This window comes from Antechinus flavipes, chromosome 4 (assembly GCF_016432865.1).
Source record: "Antechinus flavipes isolate AdamAnt ecotype Samford, QLD, Australia chromosome 4, AdamAnt_v2, whole genome shotgun sequence".
NCBI classification, from domain to species: domain Eukaryota; kingdom Metazoa; phylum Chordata; class Mammalia; order Dasyuromorphia; family Dasyuridae; genus Antechinus; species Antechinus flavipes.
In genome coordinates, this window is record NC_067401.1 from 363,796,357 (window position 1) to 363,810,478 (window position 14,122).

Consider the following 14,122-nt stretch of genomic DNA (forward strand, 5'->3'; position numbering starts at 1 on the left):
TTTGAGCTTGAATAACTATATTTTATTTATATAAAGTTTCCAGTAAATGTTGTATTATTTACTTTTCATCTGATACTTCCCAGAGCTCTTAACCAGTACATAATTCTGTCTCAGGTAAAGCTACTCCTCAGCAGAAAATGAACTTTGTACATAAATTGTATTTTATTGTGTATTTGATTTGAAAGATACTTTTTTCAGCTACATTAACAAAATGAGTGATTAACTATATTTATTTTTATTTTCAGATTAATACCAAAACTTCAACAATGGGTGTGAGAGGTTTACATGGATTTGTGGGAAATGCCTGTCCTAATACATGTACAGTAGTAAATTTGAAAGAAATGGCAGAAAAATACCAAATTCACCAACCTGGATCCACTCCCATAATAGTTGTTGATGCCATGTGCTGTCTTAGACATTGGTATACACCAGAATCGTGGGTTTGTGGTGGCCAGTGGCTGGAATACCTTTCTGTCTTACAAGATTTCATTAAAGCTTTTACTACAGCAGGCATCAAATTGGTATTCTTCTTCGATGGTGTGGTAGAACAGAAAAAGAGGCATGAATGGGTAAAACGGAGACTCAGGAACAACAAGGAGATATCTACAATCTTTCAGTTCATCAAGGCACGTAGGCGGCAACCAGGCAGAGATATGTTCTTCATTCCCTCAGGGCTGGCCACATTTACACGCTTTGCTTTAAAATCTCTGGGTCAGGAAACTGTGTGTTCATTACAAGAGGCAGACTATGAAGTGGCTTCTTATGGTCTCCAAAATAACTGCTTGGGAATTCTTGGAGAAGATACCGACTATCTCATCTATAATACATGCCCTTACTTTTCTATTAATAAACTCTGCCTTGACAGTCTTGTTACTGTTATGTTTTCAAGAGAGAACCTTTGTCAGAGCTTGGGTCTCAGCGTAACAGATCTTCCTCTCCTAGCCTGCTTACTAGGCAATGATACAGTTCCAGAAGGCATGTTGGAAAGTTTTCGGCAAAAATGCCTGTCTGGTTATTCCTCTGCTAAACAGAACAATGACAGAAGAACTAACACGATCCTAGCTGTAGCAGACTACATATCTAGAGTGCTCCGCTTACAGCAGGGGATGAAAGACTTGGAAGAAATACTACCTTTAGGACAAAATAAAACTGTGTTTTATAGAGGGGTGGCATCCTATCTCCTTCCAGGGCAACAATCTCCCTGGCTTCTCCAAATACCCAGCTTGGAAACATCAGACAAGGAAGAAGCAACCATGTGTTCAGATTCAGAGATCTTACAGGTACTTGTACTTATTCACCCAGATTTAATGCATGCTGACTAAAAATGGCAGTCAATAAATATTTGTTATATAACTGCCATGTTCGAGGCAGTGTTTTGGATCTTTTAAGGGTGAGAGGGATACACACAAAAGGAAAGTTTTTGCCCTCAAAAAAATTTTAATGAGAGACATGAGACAAGTATTCATGAAATGTTTATTAAAAATATAATATATAATGATGCAGAAATAGTACTTCCAGAGAGGGAACTATCCTCTCTGGTCTGGACTATCATGTTGGACTGGTATGGGCAAGAAAATCTTCAACTTAGGATGAATAGAATTTGAATAGAGGATAGAGTCTAGGTAGAGAGTATGACATGACTGGAAAAATATAGCAGCCAGAATATACAACTCATGTTTAAAGAATAGTGAAGAGAACAATTTGAGTTCCCCAGGGGAATTTTGAGTTAGAGTTTTTGTAGGAGAGCTATGAAAGACCGCTTGGAATTAGAGTTTGGGGTGAGACTATCTGTGAATGTGAATAGGATGAACTCTCCTATAAAACAGAAGTGGATAGGAGACTGATATAGAGTATTTAAAGTCAGGTTAAGATATTTGACATTCTGCAGTTAATGGGGAGGTCTTAAAGACCTTTGATGACAGGAGTTACTTGAAGAAAGTGATGTTTTCAGAAGATAGTGATGTTGTTCTTGGTGGTTTGAAGAAGGGAGATACTAGATATGAGAAGATGGAATGGGATAGAATAATAGCTGTAAGGGATGTAAAGGATAATAACATATGTAAGGGATAAGGGCCTAAATTGGGATGAGAAAGACATTAAAAAAGGAAAATTGGAAGGGAATGGTAACTGATTAGATAAACTAGATGGTAAGAGAAAAGATCCAAGAGGAGTTTCAGTGTGCAAGAAATAATGAGAGTAGATGAAGCTCTTTTGAGAAGATAATTTGTTTTAATTTGAGTCATAATGGGTTTAAGTTGCTAATGTCCAATTGGAACCCTTCAATAAACATTTAAAGATGGAGCAATACAGATCAAGAAAGAGGTTAGGACTAGAAATGCACATTTGAGAAAATCATCTGAATAAAGATTTTTGAGACCTTTGAAAGTGAGTGCTACTTCCAAAAAAGAGACTATAGAGAGTAGAATAGCAAAGGGCTGAGAACTGAATTTGGAAAATAGTCACATTTAAGAGTCAAGAGATAGAAAAGAAAATGATAAAAGGGTTTTCATGGAGGTAGGAGAGCAACTAGGCTCATGTCATCTCAAAGGATTAAAAAGTTTTTGGATAAGGGAGGATATGTGATGATAAGTGAGGACTAAGGAAGAAAAACTATTGAATTTGACAATTAGGAAATCAGAGATCTCTGAGAATGTAGTTTCATTAACATAATGGGTTGAAAGATTATAGGAAATTAAGAAACAAGGGGGAACTGAGGAAATGGACGCAGTAGGTAAGAACCACATAGCTAAAATGTTTGGCAATAAAAGGAAGGAAAATAAACAATTGAGAGCTGAGTAACTATAATAGCAATTGAGAGTTTGGCCAAGATAGGGAGACATGCTTGTTTATAGACAGAGGGGAAGAATCCAATAGCAGTGTTTTAAGATTGGAGAGAAGGGAACCTGAGACAAGGTTTGTAAGAGGTTGGAGAAAAATGGGACAATGTAGGTGACAAGATTTTAGAAAAAAGGTGAAGTATCTTTTCCTTTGAGACAAGATCAGAAAATTGATAAAGAGACAGAAATGTTTTCTGATAGAGAGGACCTCTGAATTTTCACAGAAATAACTAAGATCACTTAGGAGGAATTCAACAATTCAGTTCCACAAGCATTTATTTATTAAGCACAGTTTATATGCCAGGTACTGGTTTTGGCAGTAGGGATACAAACAAAAATGAAAACATCCCTGTTCTTGAAAAACTTACTTCCTCTTGGGAGAAACAACTTGGACAAAGATAAGTAAATGCAAAACAAAATGCTTTGGTGGAGGTGTACTTCAGCAATTGGGGTAACTGGTAAGTCATTGAACATTGGAATGAGGGGTTGTAATAGATGGAGGTGTGAAGAAATATTCCTGTCTTGGAGAACAATCTATGCAAAAGCATGGAATCAGGAGATGAAATGTGTGCAGGGAACAACAGGTTCCTTGGGCTGGAACATAGAGCATTTAAAGAGGATGGTAAATAAGACTTTGTAATTTATCCTAGATAAAACAGCGAGTTGCTTTTAGGATAAAGAAGTAACAGAATTTGAGATCTGGAAGGAGCCTCAATGGCTAGTCTTAACTCGTATACTAAAGAAATCCCTACTTAGAAATACTTAGCAAATGTTCAACCTCTGCTTGAGGGACCCCTAGGAGACAACCCAAATCTTCCTTTAGACAGCCCTAATTATTAGGAAGTTTTCCCTATCAGTTCTAAATTTCCTTCTTGGAAAGTTCTGCCTATTACTTGGTATTGCCTTCTGAAGCAAAATGGAATATATTTAATGCCTCTTCCATTTAATAACAATTCTTCAGTTGCTCTCAAACAGCCTTCTTGTCCCCTAAGTCTTCTTAGAATTAAATTTGCTCAGTTCCTTTAACTGAGCTTCATGAAATGGACCTTCGCTATCCTTGTCACTCTTTTGGACACTCTCCAGCTAATTAATGTCTTTTTTAAACTGTGGCACCCATGACTGAACATATGTTCAGAGCTTGCTTTAAAGATATTAATTTGCCAGCTTTATAGGTGTTAGGTTAGAGAGGGGAGAGACTAGAAACCAGAAAGCCAATTAAGCTGCTGCCTTGGTCAAGGACAGAATTGATGAATACCTGATTGTATGAATGGAGAGAACAGGTAGGATAGCAAAGATGTAGAAGCATAATAGACAGAATTTAGCTGCTAACTAGATATTGGGGATGAAGGAGAGGGAAGAAATGAAAACTTTAAAAATTTGCTATAAGGAGAAGGTTTGTACCACATAACTACTTATTAGAGCATTTGTTAAAGGTACCATCTTTTTCTCCCTATTTGATCTTGTATTTCACAAGAAGATTAATTTCTGACCACAGTGAATCTGTAGTTACAAGAACAATGCCTGCTCTTAGAATTGATTAGAAAAATTAGATTATGATGATGATAAAATTCTTCAGACTGAAAATGTTTTGGATCTAGATTTGTCTTACAGAGTAGTACTTAATGAATTAAACACCAACTTTTTCATTGTTACTCAAGCAAGAAATGTTCACATTCCTTGTATATAGAATATATATATAGAGAGAATATATATAGAATATATAGAGAATATATTTGTTGATTCATTAATTAAACAAATTGATCCAAATATAATTTAATCAGGGCCTAATTCAGAGGCAATATGTTTTCCTAAAATTTTTCCCATTGATACCATAATTAAAACAATTTTGTATTATTAGTTAACCATATTGTGAGGGAGGGATGGGTTTAAATAACATCAAATAAATCTGCCTTCTATGATTTCTTAAAAGAAAAAAATTAGAATACTCTTTTAAATCATCTAAAGCTTATGGTCTTATTTAAATAATTTTCTGGTAACATTGTCTTCAGAAAAATAAGATAGACGTACAAGTATCATGAAGATGACAATGGTGATTTTTATGTTGGATTGCTAGTGTTTGTAATCAGTTTTTTACAGTATTATTAAATGTGAGCTGGCTATTTTTGATTTATTACGTACAAGTTATAACAGCATTGTGCAACTCATAGGAGTCAGAATCAGTAAACAAACCTGAGTTTGGCCATAGTTCTGAAAATTTCTGTGTCCATGAACAAATCAATTCGCATTTTAGAGTCTCACTGCCTTCATCTGTAAAATAGTGAGAGTAATTGTTACTATCTCCTAATGGGGATGTCCTGAGGAAAATCTTTTGCTATCTAAATACTCATGCAAATCTGGCCACCCATCTCTGAATTTTTCCTCTTTTGTCATTTCTTATGGCTCAGTAATATTCTATTACATTCATATTCTACAAAATTCTGCTATCAGTTTTTTGGTATGTATAGGATGTTTCCTGCTTTCTGATTCTCCTAAAGGACTTCATCCAATAATGATATCACTGGATCAAAGGGTATGGGCAGTTTAGTCACTTTTTTGGTACAGTTCCAGATTTTCCAAAATCAGCTTCCTCATTTTATAGAAATTAGGCAGTATTCCCTTGATTATACTGATAAGGACTCAGACTTCATTCTTCTAACTAAAAGACTAGCACTGTTTTTGTTGTGCCATGACATTTAGTTAAGAAGTAATAAATTTTTTCACTTGAGATCCTATCTAGAATATGCTATCTATACAAAATCTTTTAAGCAAAACCTATACATTCCCCAAGAGCATCCTTGATGAGGATATTAGACGAGGAAAGGTAAGATTTTGAAAGAGAAACTGCTATACATTGGAAGATTTAGAAGATATGAGAATCTACTTGCTTATTACTTGTATTAAAAAAACAAATTTATTCAGGGGAACAAACTACTTCAAAGTCTGTCTTCCAACAGGCTATCCCTCACTTATTCCTTGAAAGACAAACAAGGTATAAATTGAGCCTCAGTTTACTCATGTAAAATTAGTAGATTGAATTAAAAGATTTATAAGCTTCAGGCATTTTTTGATTATCTCATCTTTATCTCTGTCTGTTTTAACCTCTTTCCCAGTGAAACAATAGTTCATACAGGGTGAGGCTATTTCAGTGTTCTCTCTCTCTCTTCAGTGTCTCAATATACTAAGTGTTCTTCCAAAGTTCAACACTGTCAAGAGAAGATATTTGCTGAAGGGTCTAGATTGAACAAAGATTGTATATAGTTGATGATTGTCCCCTTCATGTTCCTACTTTTGATGGCATGGTGTGACATTTTGCAGGTCTGTTAATCCATGATCATTCAAAATCAGCTTAAGTGGCACTTTCTACAAAATCAGCAAAGTTATTAGTACTTATCCTGCAAAATTTCTATTACTCTTACTTCAAGATGCAGCTCAAACACCACCTTTCTCTACAGTGCCTTTCTGATCCTCTCATCTATTGACCTCCTTCACTAACTTGTAGTTAACTTATTTTGTATAAACTCATGTGTTCATGTTGTATCACTATAGATTATAAGCTTTTTAACATCAATGGCTTCATTTTTATTGATTTTTATCCCCATGGTCTTGCATAGTGTCTGACACTCGTAGGTATATACACTTGTCAATTATAGATATATTGTCTATATAAATGTTTTTTGGGGTTGCCAGTTGAATGTAAACTTCTTGAGGGTAGGGATAGTTTAATTTTTTTTTGTCTTTTTATTCCACCTGACTAGCACTGTGCCTGACACATAGTAAGCATTTTAGTTAATGCTTTTTGAAAAATTTTGAAAAAGTTGGCCTAATTTATCATACAGGAAACAAAAAAATGGATTCAGAATGTCTATTGCCCATATTATAATGTACATTTAGATGAAAAGCTTATAGAGCTTTTCTGTTAATATGTACATCTTAGACACACTATAACTAGACAATGAATAGCTCAGAATTGAACTGGAAGAGGGGACTTAGGTAGATTGCCTTTGTGAAATTTCAGTTCTTTAATGGCTCAAAACTTCTGGCTAAAAAGAAAAGCTCTTTTTAATACTAGCATTTTCCCAGGGATGTTATATGACTTATTCATTGTTATCTTGGGGTTATAACTTGTTGGTTAGACCCACTATTAACAAATTTAGTGGAGGATATGAACAAGGGTTGAATGGAGTGGACAAACGTTTAGATTATGATCTCCATTGTTGAAGGAAAATATCCAAATCATTGAGAGTGCAGATGCATTAGATTATATTCATAAAGTAATAAGTGGCACCAATCTTAGATTTGATAGGAATGAAAAAACCATCAAGAGATCAGCCTGGAAAGAATGGAGGACACTACATTTGAAACTAAGAGACCTGGGTTCCAGCCCCAGCTCTGATTATATAAGCTAATCAAGTCACTTTATAGCTCTTTGCCTCAGTTTACTCATGTAAAATTAGTAGATTGAACTAAAAGATTTATAAACTTCAGGTATTCTTTGATTATCTCATCTTTATCTGTGTCTGTTTTAACCTCTCTCCCAATGAAACAATAGTTCATACAGGGTGAGGCTATTTCAGTGTTGTCTCTCTCTCCACTGTCTCCAGTATACTAAGTGCTTAATATAATTGCTTGTTAAATTATATTGATTTTGATACTCTACTCAGCCTGTATTCAGCTTTTACTTTGTCCTAGGCCTAATCTTATCTGCATTATTAGTTATTCTTACTAGCACTTTAATTTCTCTCTCACTCATTTCTTTATAATTTAATGATTATGTTAAAATGTCTTCAACATCAAAATGAGATATACTTAAACTGGATGATGGGCATAAAAACATTTTCTTAATCAGTCATTAAATATTTTTTAGTATTAACTATGAGCCAGGTATTGGGAATACAAAAGAAAAGTAAAAGTCCCTGCCCTCAAGTTCACAGTTCTTATTGGGTAAACAACATGCAAGTAAATATGAACAAGCAAACTACATGATAAATTGGAAATAAAAAATAGGCGAAAAGGCACTAAAATTAAGAGTTATTGGGAAAGATTTCCTTTAGAAGGTGAGATTTAAATAGCACTTGAAGGAAACCAGGAGGCAGAGATGAGGAAGAGAGAGAATTCTGGTCATGTGGGATAATCAGTGAAAATACCTAGTTGAAAAGTGTAGGATCATTTTTGAGGAATCATAAAGTCTATGTCACTGGATTGAAAAATAATACATGGTGGGTATAAAATGTAAGTAGATTGGGATGGAGAGACAGTTATGAAAGGCTTTGAACACCAAATAGGATTTTCTGTTTGATCCCAGAGGTCATTGGTGCTACTAGAATTTAATTGGTTGTGGGGGAGGGGAGAAAGATTGGGTGAAGAGAATCATGATCCGATTTGTATTTTAGGAGGATGGATTTGCAGCTGAGTAGAGGATGGACTGGAGTGGAGAGAAGAGCTAGTGGCTGGTGAATCTATTAGCTGACTATTACAGTAGTCATGAGGTGATAAGGACCTAAGAAGATTCAAGAGGTGTTTTGCAAAGTTGAAATCAACAAGCCTTGCAACATATCAGATATAGAGGTGGGGAAGAAGAGTAAGTTGTGAGCCTGAGTGATTAAGATTAGGGAACATTTGGGAGGAAAGATAAATTCATTTTTTATGTGTTGAATTTAAGATTTGGTTAATTAAAATGGAGTTGAAGACTAACATCTATTCTTTTCTGTAGTAGCAGAAGAGAATATCATATTTCTTGTTGTTAGCCAGAATTGAAATTTTAGTTAGTGTTCACTTTACCAAGAATTAAGCTTTTCTAAGATTAAAAATGTTTATTTCTTTTGAAATAATTAAAACAAGAAAAGACAAAACACGGAAACAAATTTTATAATTGGGCCTTTTTAAAAAGTTTCCTTTCTTAAATCTGTTAAAAGTATTTTCCATTTCTTGGTCACCTTCAATTTGTCAGATTATCAAGTTAGCACAATATGATAATGGATTAAAATAATTTTAAAATCTAGTTTTACATATTGTTGACCTTCAAATTACTAAACTAACTTATCTTGTTCTGAAGGTAGTACCAGTGAATTAAACTTTGCATTTTGTCTAGGCTCAATAGAGTGAAAATACACTTAAATATCCTTATAACTCATCTATAGTTACCCATCAACTTTAACAGGACTGTATTATTTTACATAACAAAAAACCATCTCATTATGATTTCACAATTTATCTAGCATTTATATCTTCAATGCATAAATGAAAGATTTCATAGTTCTATATAGTTTGTATAGAAAGCTGTGAATTTATACCTGATATAACATGACCTGGCAAGGGGTGATATCTTCTTTCTGGGGAATCATCCTTCTAAATTAGTCTTTTCATACTGAAGTTAATGAGATCTAAAGATCAAATGATTAATTGGTCTCTTTGGATGTTCCCAGCTTTTTTTCGGGATACTAGGATTATGTATGACTAACTTTAGGGCACAGATCTGTTCTTTTTTATTTACTATTTTGTTGTCAAAAAGAGAATCAGTTTTGTTTTGTTTTACTTCGAGCAGATAGCTAAGGAACAACATGTCCAAGCTGAAAACTACCTGGTCTACAATATTCTAAGTAGTGGAGAGATTGAATGCAGCAACACGTTAGAAGATGAACTTGATCCAGAACTCCCTGGCCAGGCACTTGTTTTCCGTCCTGTTCGGCAGCATATTTACTCACTCTTGTTGGAAGATAGTAAAGGTAAGTCTTAGCAGCACTACATAAAGCTGAAGTCTGAGAAGCTCCCTTGACCTACTCTAGTGAATTCTTTTAATTCATAGAGGCAATTAAATAGGTTTAATTTTGGGGTAGAATCTTTCATTGACATTATTGCTTACATCTGTATAAAATTTAGGGTAAATGCTATGAGGCATACATATAATTAGTAAACAATCAAAATTCATTAAAGTCCATTTTTTTTCCTACAGCTGGTTACATTTACATCCTTTAATTTTTAAAAACATCAAATCTTTTTATTCTTTTCTAAAAGCACAATATGTGTTTATTATTAGAGGAACAATATTTATTTAGTTTCAACTAAAAACATTTTTATAAAATAATTTTACAAAATATCAGGCTTTTTTTTTCTTCTCAAGAATGCTTAGAGCTTTGCCTTTTAAAAAAATTAACAATATATGAGAGATGGGTTTCTATTTTGGATCTCACTGGGGTGTCATAGTATTTTCTCTATCTTCATTCTCCCACTCTAGTTCCTCTGTATGGCTCAGGACAAATCACTCAGCCTCTTTGCTCCCTGGACATAAGATGAGAACTTGAAGAGCAATTCTGCCTTAGTAAGGAAGTAGATTGTCATTACATATACAGCCAAATTTTTCTTTTAATAAAATAATGGCTGTCTCTCTGTCTTTCTATCTCTCTCCACAAAAATGTATATTTGTGAGTGTCTCTTTACATATATGCTATATAGAGAGACATTAATATGTCAATGAAGATTAAAATATTCTCTATGTTTTATATAATTAAATTTTGCTCCACAATTTTTTGTGATGAATTAAAACTCAGAGAGAAAGAGTTTCTGAGTAATTAATAATCAATTTATTAATTAAGTTAGCCACCAACCAGTAAATTTATGGACATTGGTTTTTCTCAGTAGCCAAAGATCTCAAGAGAGATCCCGAAAAATCTTAAATTCCTTCGAAAAGGAACATTGATGACAAGTGAAAATCAAACCTGATTAGGGGACATTTAATGAAGAACTGCCCTAAAGGTCTTTAGCTCCTCTTGCTAAAAGCTGAGCTTGATCGTGAAAAATATCAGCATCAATGCGTTTAGGCCAAGGAAGCCATTTCTATCCCAATCTTTCTGAATAGTTTTCTTTTTCATGAGCTGGGTTGTTCTAAACCCTATTCTAAGGGATAAAGGATAGCATGTTCCTTCCCCAGGTTATGAATCAACCAGACTGGATTTTCTTTATACTTTAAATAGAAATCTCCCCGTGGGAAGGGGTCTTACCCAACAAGGCATGTACCTTGATGGCTAGGAGCTAATCTCATTACTCACCCATGCTCTTCAGAGATTGACTGACCTTTTCAGGAATTCATTTCACAGAAATGAAAGGAAAAGAGTAGGTATTTCTCTCTCTTTTCATTATACACTAGCAAGGAGAATATGGAATAACTCAAGGAATGGTGATAGTAACTATAATCACCCTTAAGTGTTGAGCCCAATAGTCATAGTTTATTTGAAAGATGAAGTTAGGGCAAAAGAAGTTCAGGAACACCCTGTAGTTTGGAGCCAGCCATACCTGGGATAACCCAAAATCTACATCCAATTCAAAGCACTGGTGCTAATATAGACACTGATTAATACCACATGGTCAATTTTTTGACAATGGGTTTTTACATGAAGTGTGCCTAAGAAACATATTTCGATACTGAAGAAAAAGTCCTTAATAGGATTTTTTAATCTTTTTTGTGTCATGGATCCCTTTAGCAGTGTAGGTCATTTCCCAGAGTAGTGCTTGTTGCCTTACATCCATAATGGAAGCAATTGCTAAAAGAACTTCATTAGATTAATTAAGTTAGATGTTAATAGAAATAAAGTAGGTATTTTTTTTCCCTATCCAAATCTATGGACCCCTAAAATCTGTCCTATGTTAGGAATACTTCCTCCATAGAATGTGGACTAACTTGCTGCTCTTGTCAAAGTATACCAATATTGTGTAATGCAAGTATTATAACCAGAAAATATATTAGCCAATCCAGAGGTAGTGATTTTAGAAATATCTGAGTATAGTCAATTCTTAAATATCTGTCTGTTGGTTTTCTATAACTATTTTTTAAATATCAGCTTTATTCCTTACATTACCCAGGTTTCCCAAACACTTCCCACTGCTCACAGAATTCAAACTTTTTTAATGTTTATGCTCACCAAAGCCTAACAAAGAAAGTAATAATGATGGTTAAAATAATTTGGATAATGAAATACTGAAAATAACATTTACGTTACTTTTGATCTTTGTACTTTGAGATCATCTGTGCTTTCCTGTGTATAATTGAGAATAGACTATTAATTTAAAAATTAATATGATTTGTCAAGAAAAATTTCTTTTCCTATCAAATCATTTCCTTAAATAGGATGAAAATAATAATGTTGATTTAAAATATTTTATGAGATAACTAAGATTGTTTTTTTACTTTTTTTTTTTTTGTTCTTTATGAATATAAATCCTTTTGAGGACAATTTCACCAACAGTACTGTGGGTTCTTTTTCCATTGATGCATCTCCCAAGTTATTCATACCCACTCAGCCTGATTCTCATCTATTCTTTTTTATAAATCCCTTGTAGAGAATTCACCTGGCTCACCAGAGGCCTTTCCCTAGTTCTTTTACTATTTCAGGGATGCTGGTGGAACACTTTGTTGTCTGTTTTTTCCATCCTATTCTATTTGCTTTACTGTACTGTGTAGGTTATTAAAAGCTCTGAGTGGTTAAGAAAAAATTTTAATAATATCCTTCCTTTCTAAATTGGTCTTTGCCTTCCTAGGTTTCTGCTTCTTTCAACTCTTAAAGATTCTATAAGTTATTTTCTCATTGCTTTAGATTTCCTACATGTCATGCTTTGAAAATAAATTATTACTGGTTTTAATTCATAACTTTTGCTTGTTTATGTTGTTTCTTAAGTACTCTTTGCTTATACTAAGTCTTAATGTTATAACTATTAATTAAATTCATAACTTAATAAATTTTGAAGAAATAATGATTTTAGAGACTTTATGTTGGAAAGTGCAGTGAAAAGTGTATCCTGAGTCTCACACTTACTAGCTATGTGACCTCTGGGAAAGTCTCTTTACTTCACTGAATCTCAGTTTCTTCATCTGCAAAATTGTACCAATAACATATGAAGTATCTTTCTCACAGGTTTTGCTTTGAAAGCTGTATAATAATGTGCATAAAATGCTTAGAAAATCCTAAAGATCCTAGATAAATGCCAGCTATTAAACAGCATTTGTATTGCATCTTAGTTTACAAAGCCCTTTCCTCATAACATTTCTGTAATAGAAATGCGGATTTCCTTATTCCCTTTTTATAGATGAGAAATGGTTCCAGAGAAGTCAATGGATTAGCCCTGAGTCACATAGTCAAGGCTAAAGCACAGATCTGATATGAAGTCTAATATTCTATGAAAATAGTAGCTCCCTAATGGTGAAATAGATAACAGAGCCATACATTTCCATCTGGAAAAAATCTTAGTCATCTAGCTCCATAACATTTCTTGCTTCCATCCCTTCCCTCTGTTCACAAACCACCATGGTAAATTCATTATTTTGTCCAGACTATCCCAAACAGCCTCCTAATTGGTCTTTGTGCCTTGTCTCCCTTTTTTAGCTCATTCACTCCACTACTGCAAGAATGATTATAGTAAAACAGGACTATGTTTCATTTTTCCTTCTTAATAAACTTCAGTGGTTTTTTATTATATCTGGATTCCTCTGCTTTGCATTTAACAACCAACCTACCGCATCCTCAAGACTGCCTTCAATGCATTCCTTTCCTCTACCTCTTAGAATTCCTCGTTTTTTCCAAAGCTCAGCCTATGCTTCACCTACATGAATCAAGTAGTGCCTTCCCTCTCTCCCTTCAAAAAAAATTATCTTGTTTTTATTTTATATATATTTTGCTTATATTTACATATAAATGTTATCCTTGCCAATTGAATGTAAGTTTCTTGAGTCCTTGGACTGTTTCACTTCTCTCTTTGTTCCCCCTAGCATCATGCCCTAGTATATAGTAGACACTTAATGAATGCTTGATTGATCTAGAGAAAACATACTCAGAGATCAGATGGCTTCCCCAAGGTCACAAAGCTGGTAAATAGCAGAGATGGAATCTAGAACTTAGTGTTGGGTTCCTTCCAACTTAACTACACTAAACTATGGAAAACAGATACTTGACAACTTTAAAGGGAAAGTGACACACATGAAATAGTTTTACTGGAAAAAATAATATTGCAGAACATAATATTATGGTCATTTATAACCTGGGTACTTGTTTACTCCTTTGTGTGCTGAAGATTTCATCATGTAAAAGGAAGGGCTCGTTATCCAAGAAATGTCTTTTTTTTTTTCAACTGATGAGGAACAAGAAAAAAGACAAGTCCATACACATAAATATTTTTTCAGTTCATTCCTGTCATAACATAAGCTCTTAATAATTTTTGTTCATTCATTTTGGTATTTTTAATTTTTCTTTTCATAATACATTTTCATCCCCTTTTAAATGCCTTGTAGAAAATAATCTTTA

The 14,122-nt window shown here is 33.9% G+C and overlaps 1 protein-coding gene across 2 annotated transcripts in view; it reads left to right on the forward strand.

Moving 5' to 3' along the window:
* The first annotated feature begins 249 nt into the window (after nucleotides 1-249).
* Nucleotides 250-14,122, forward strand: part of FAM120B (family with sequence similarity 120B) — a 109,386-nt gene continuing 95,513 nt past the window's right edge. For both annotated transcript variants that reach the window (XM_051998192.1, XM_051998193.1), the window contains exons 1-2: nucleotides 250-1,280; nucleotides 9,379-9,559. In XM_051998192.1, the coding sequence (XP_051854152.1) occupies nucleotides 267-1,280; nucleotides 9,379-9,559 (1,195 nt within the window). In that variant the 5' untranslated portion in view covers nucleotides 250-266. The remainder of the gene's footprint in view (nucleotides 1,281-9,378; nucleotides 9,560-14,122) is intronic.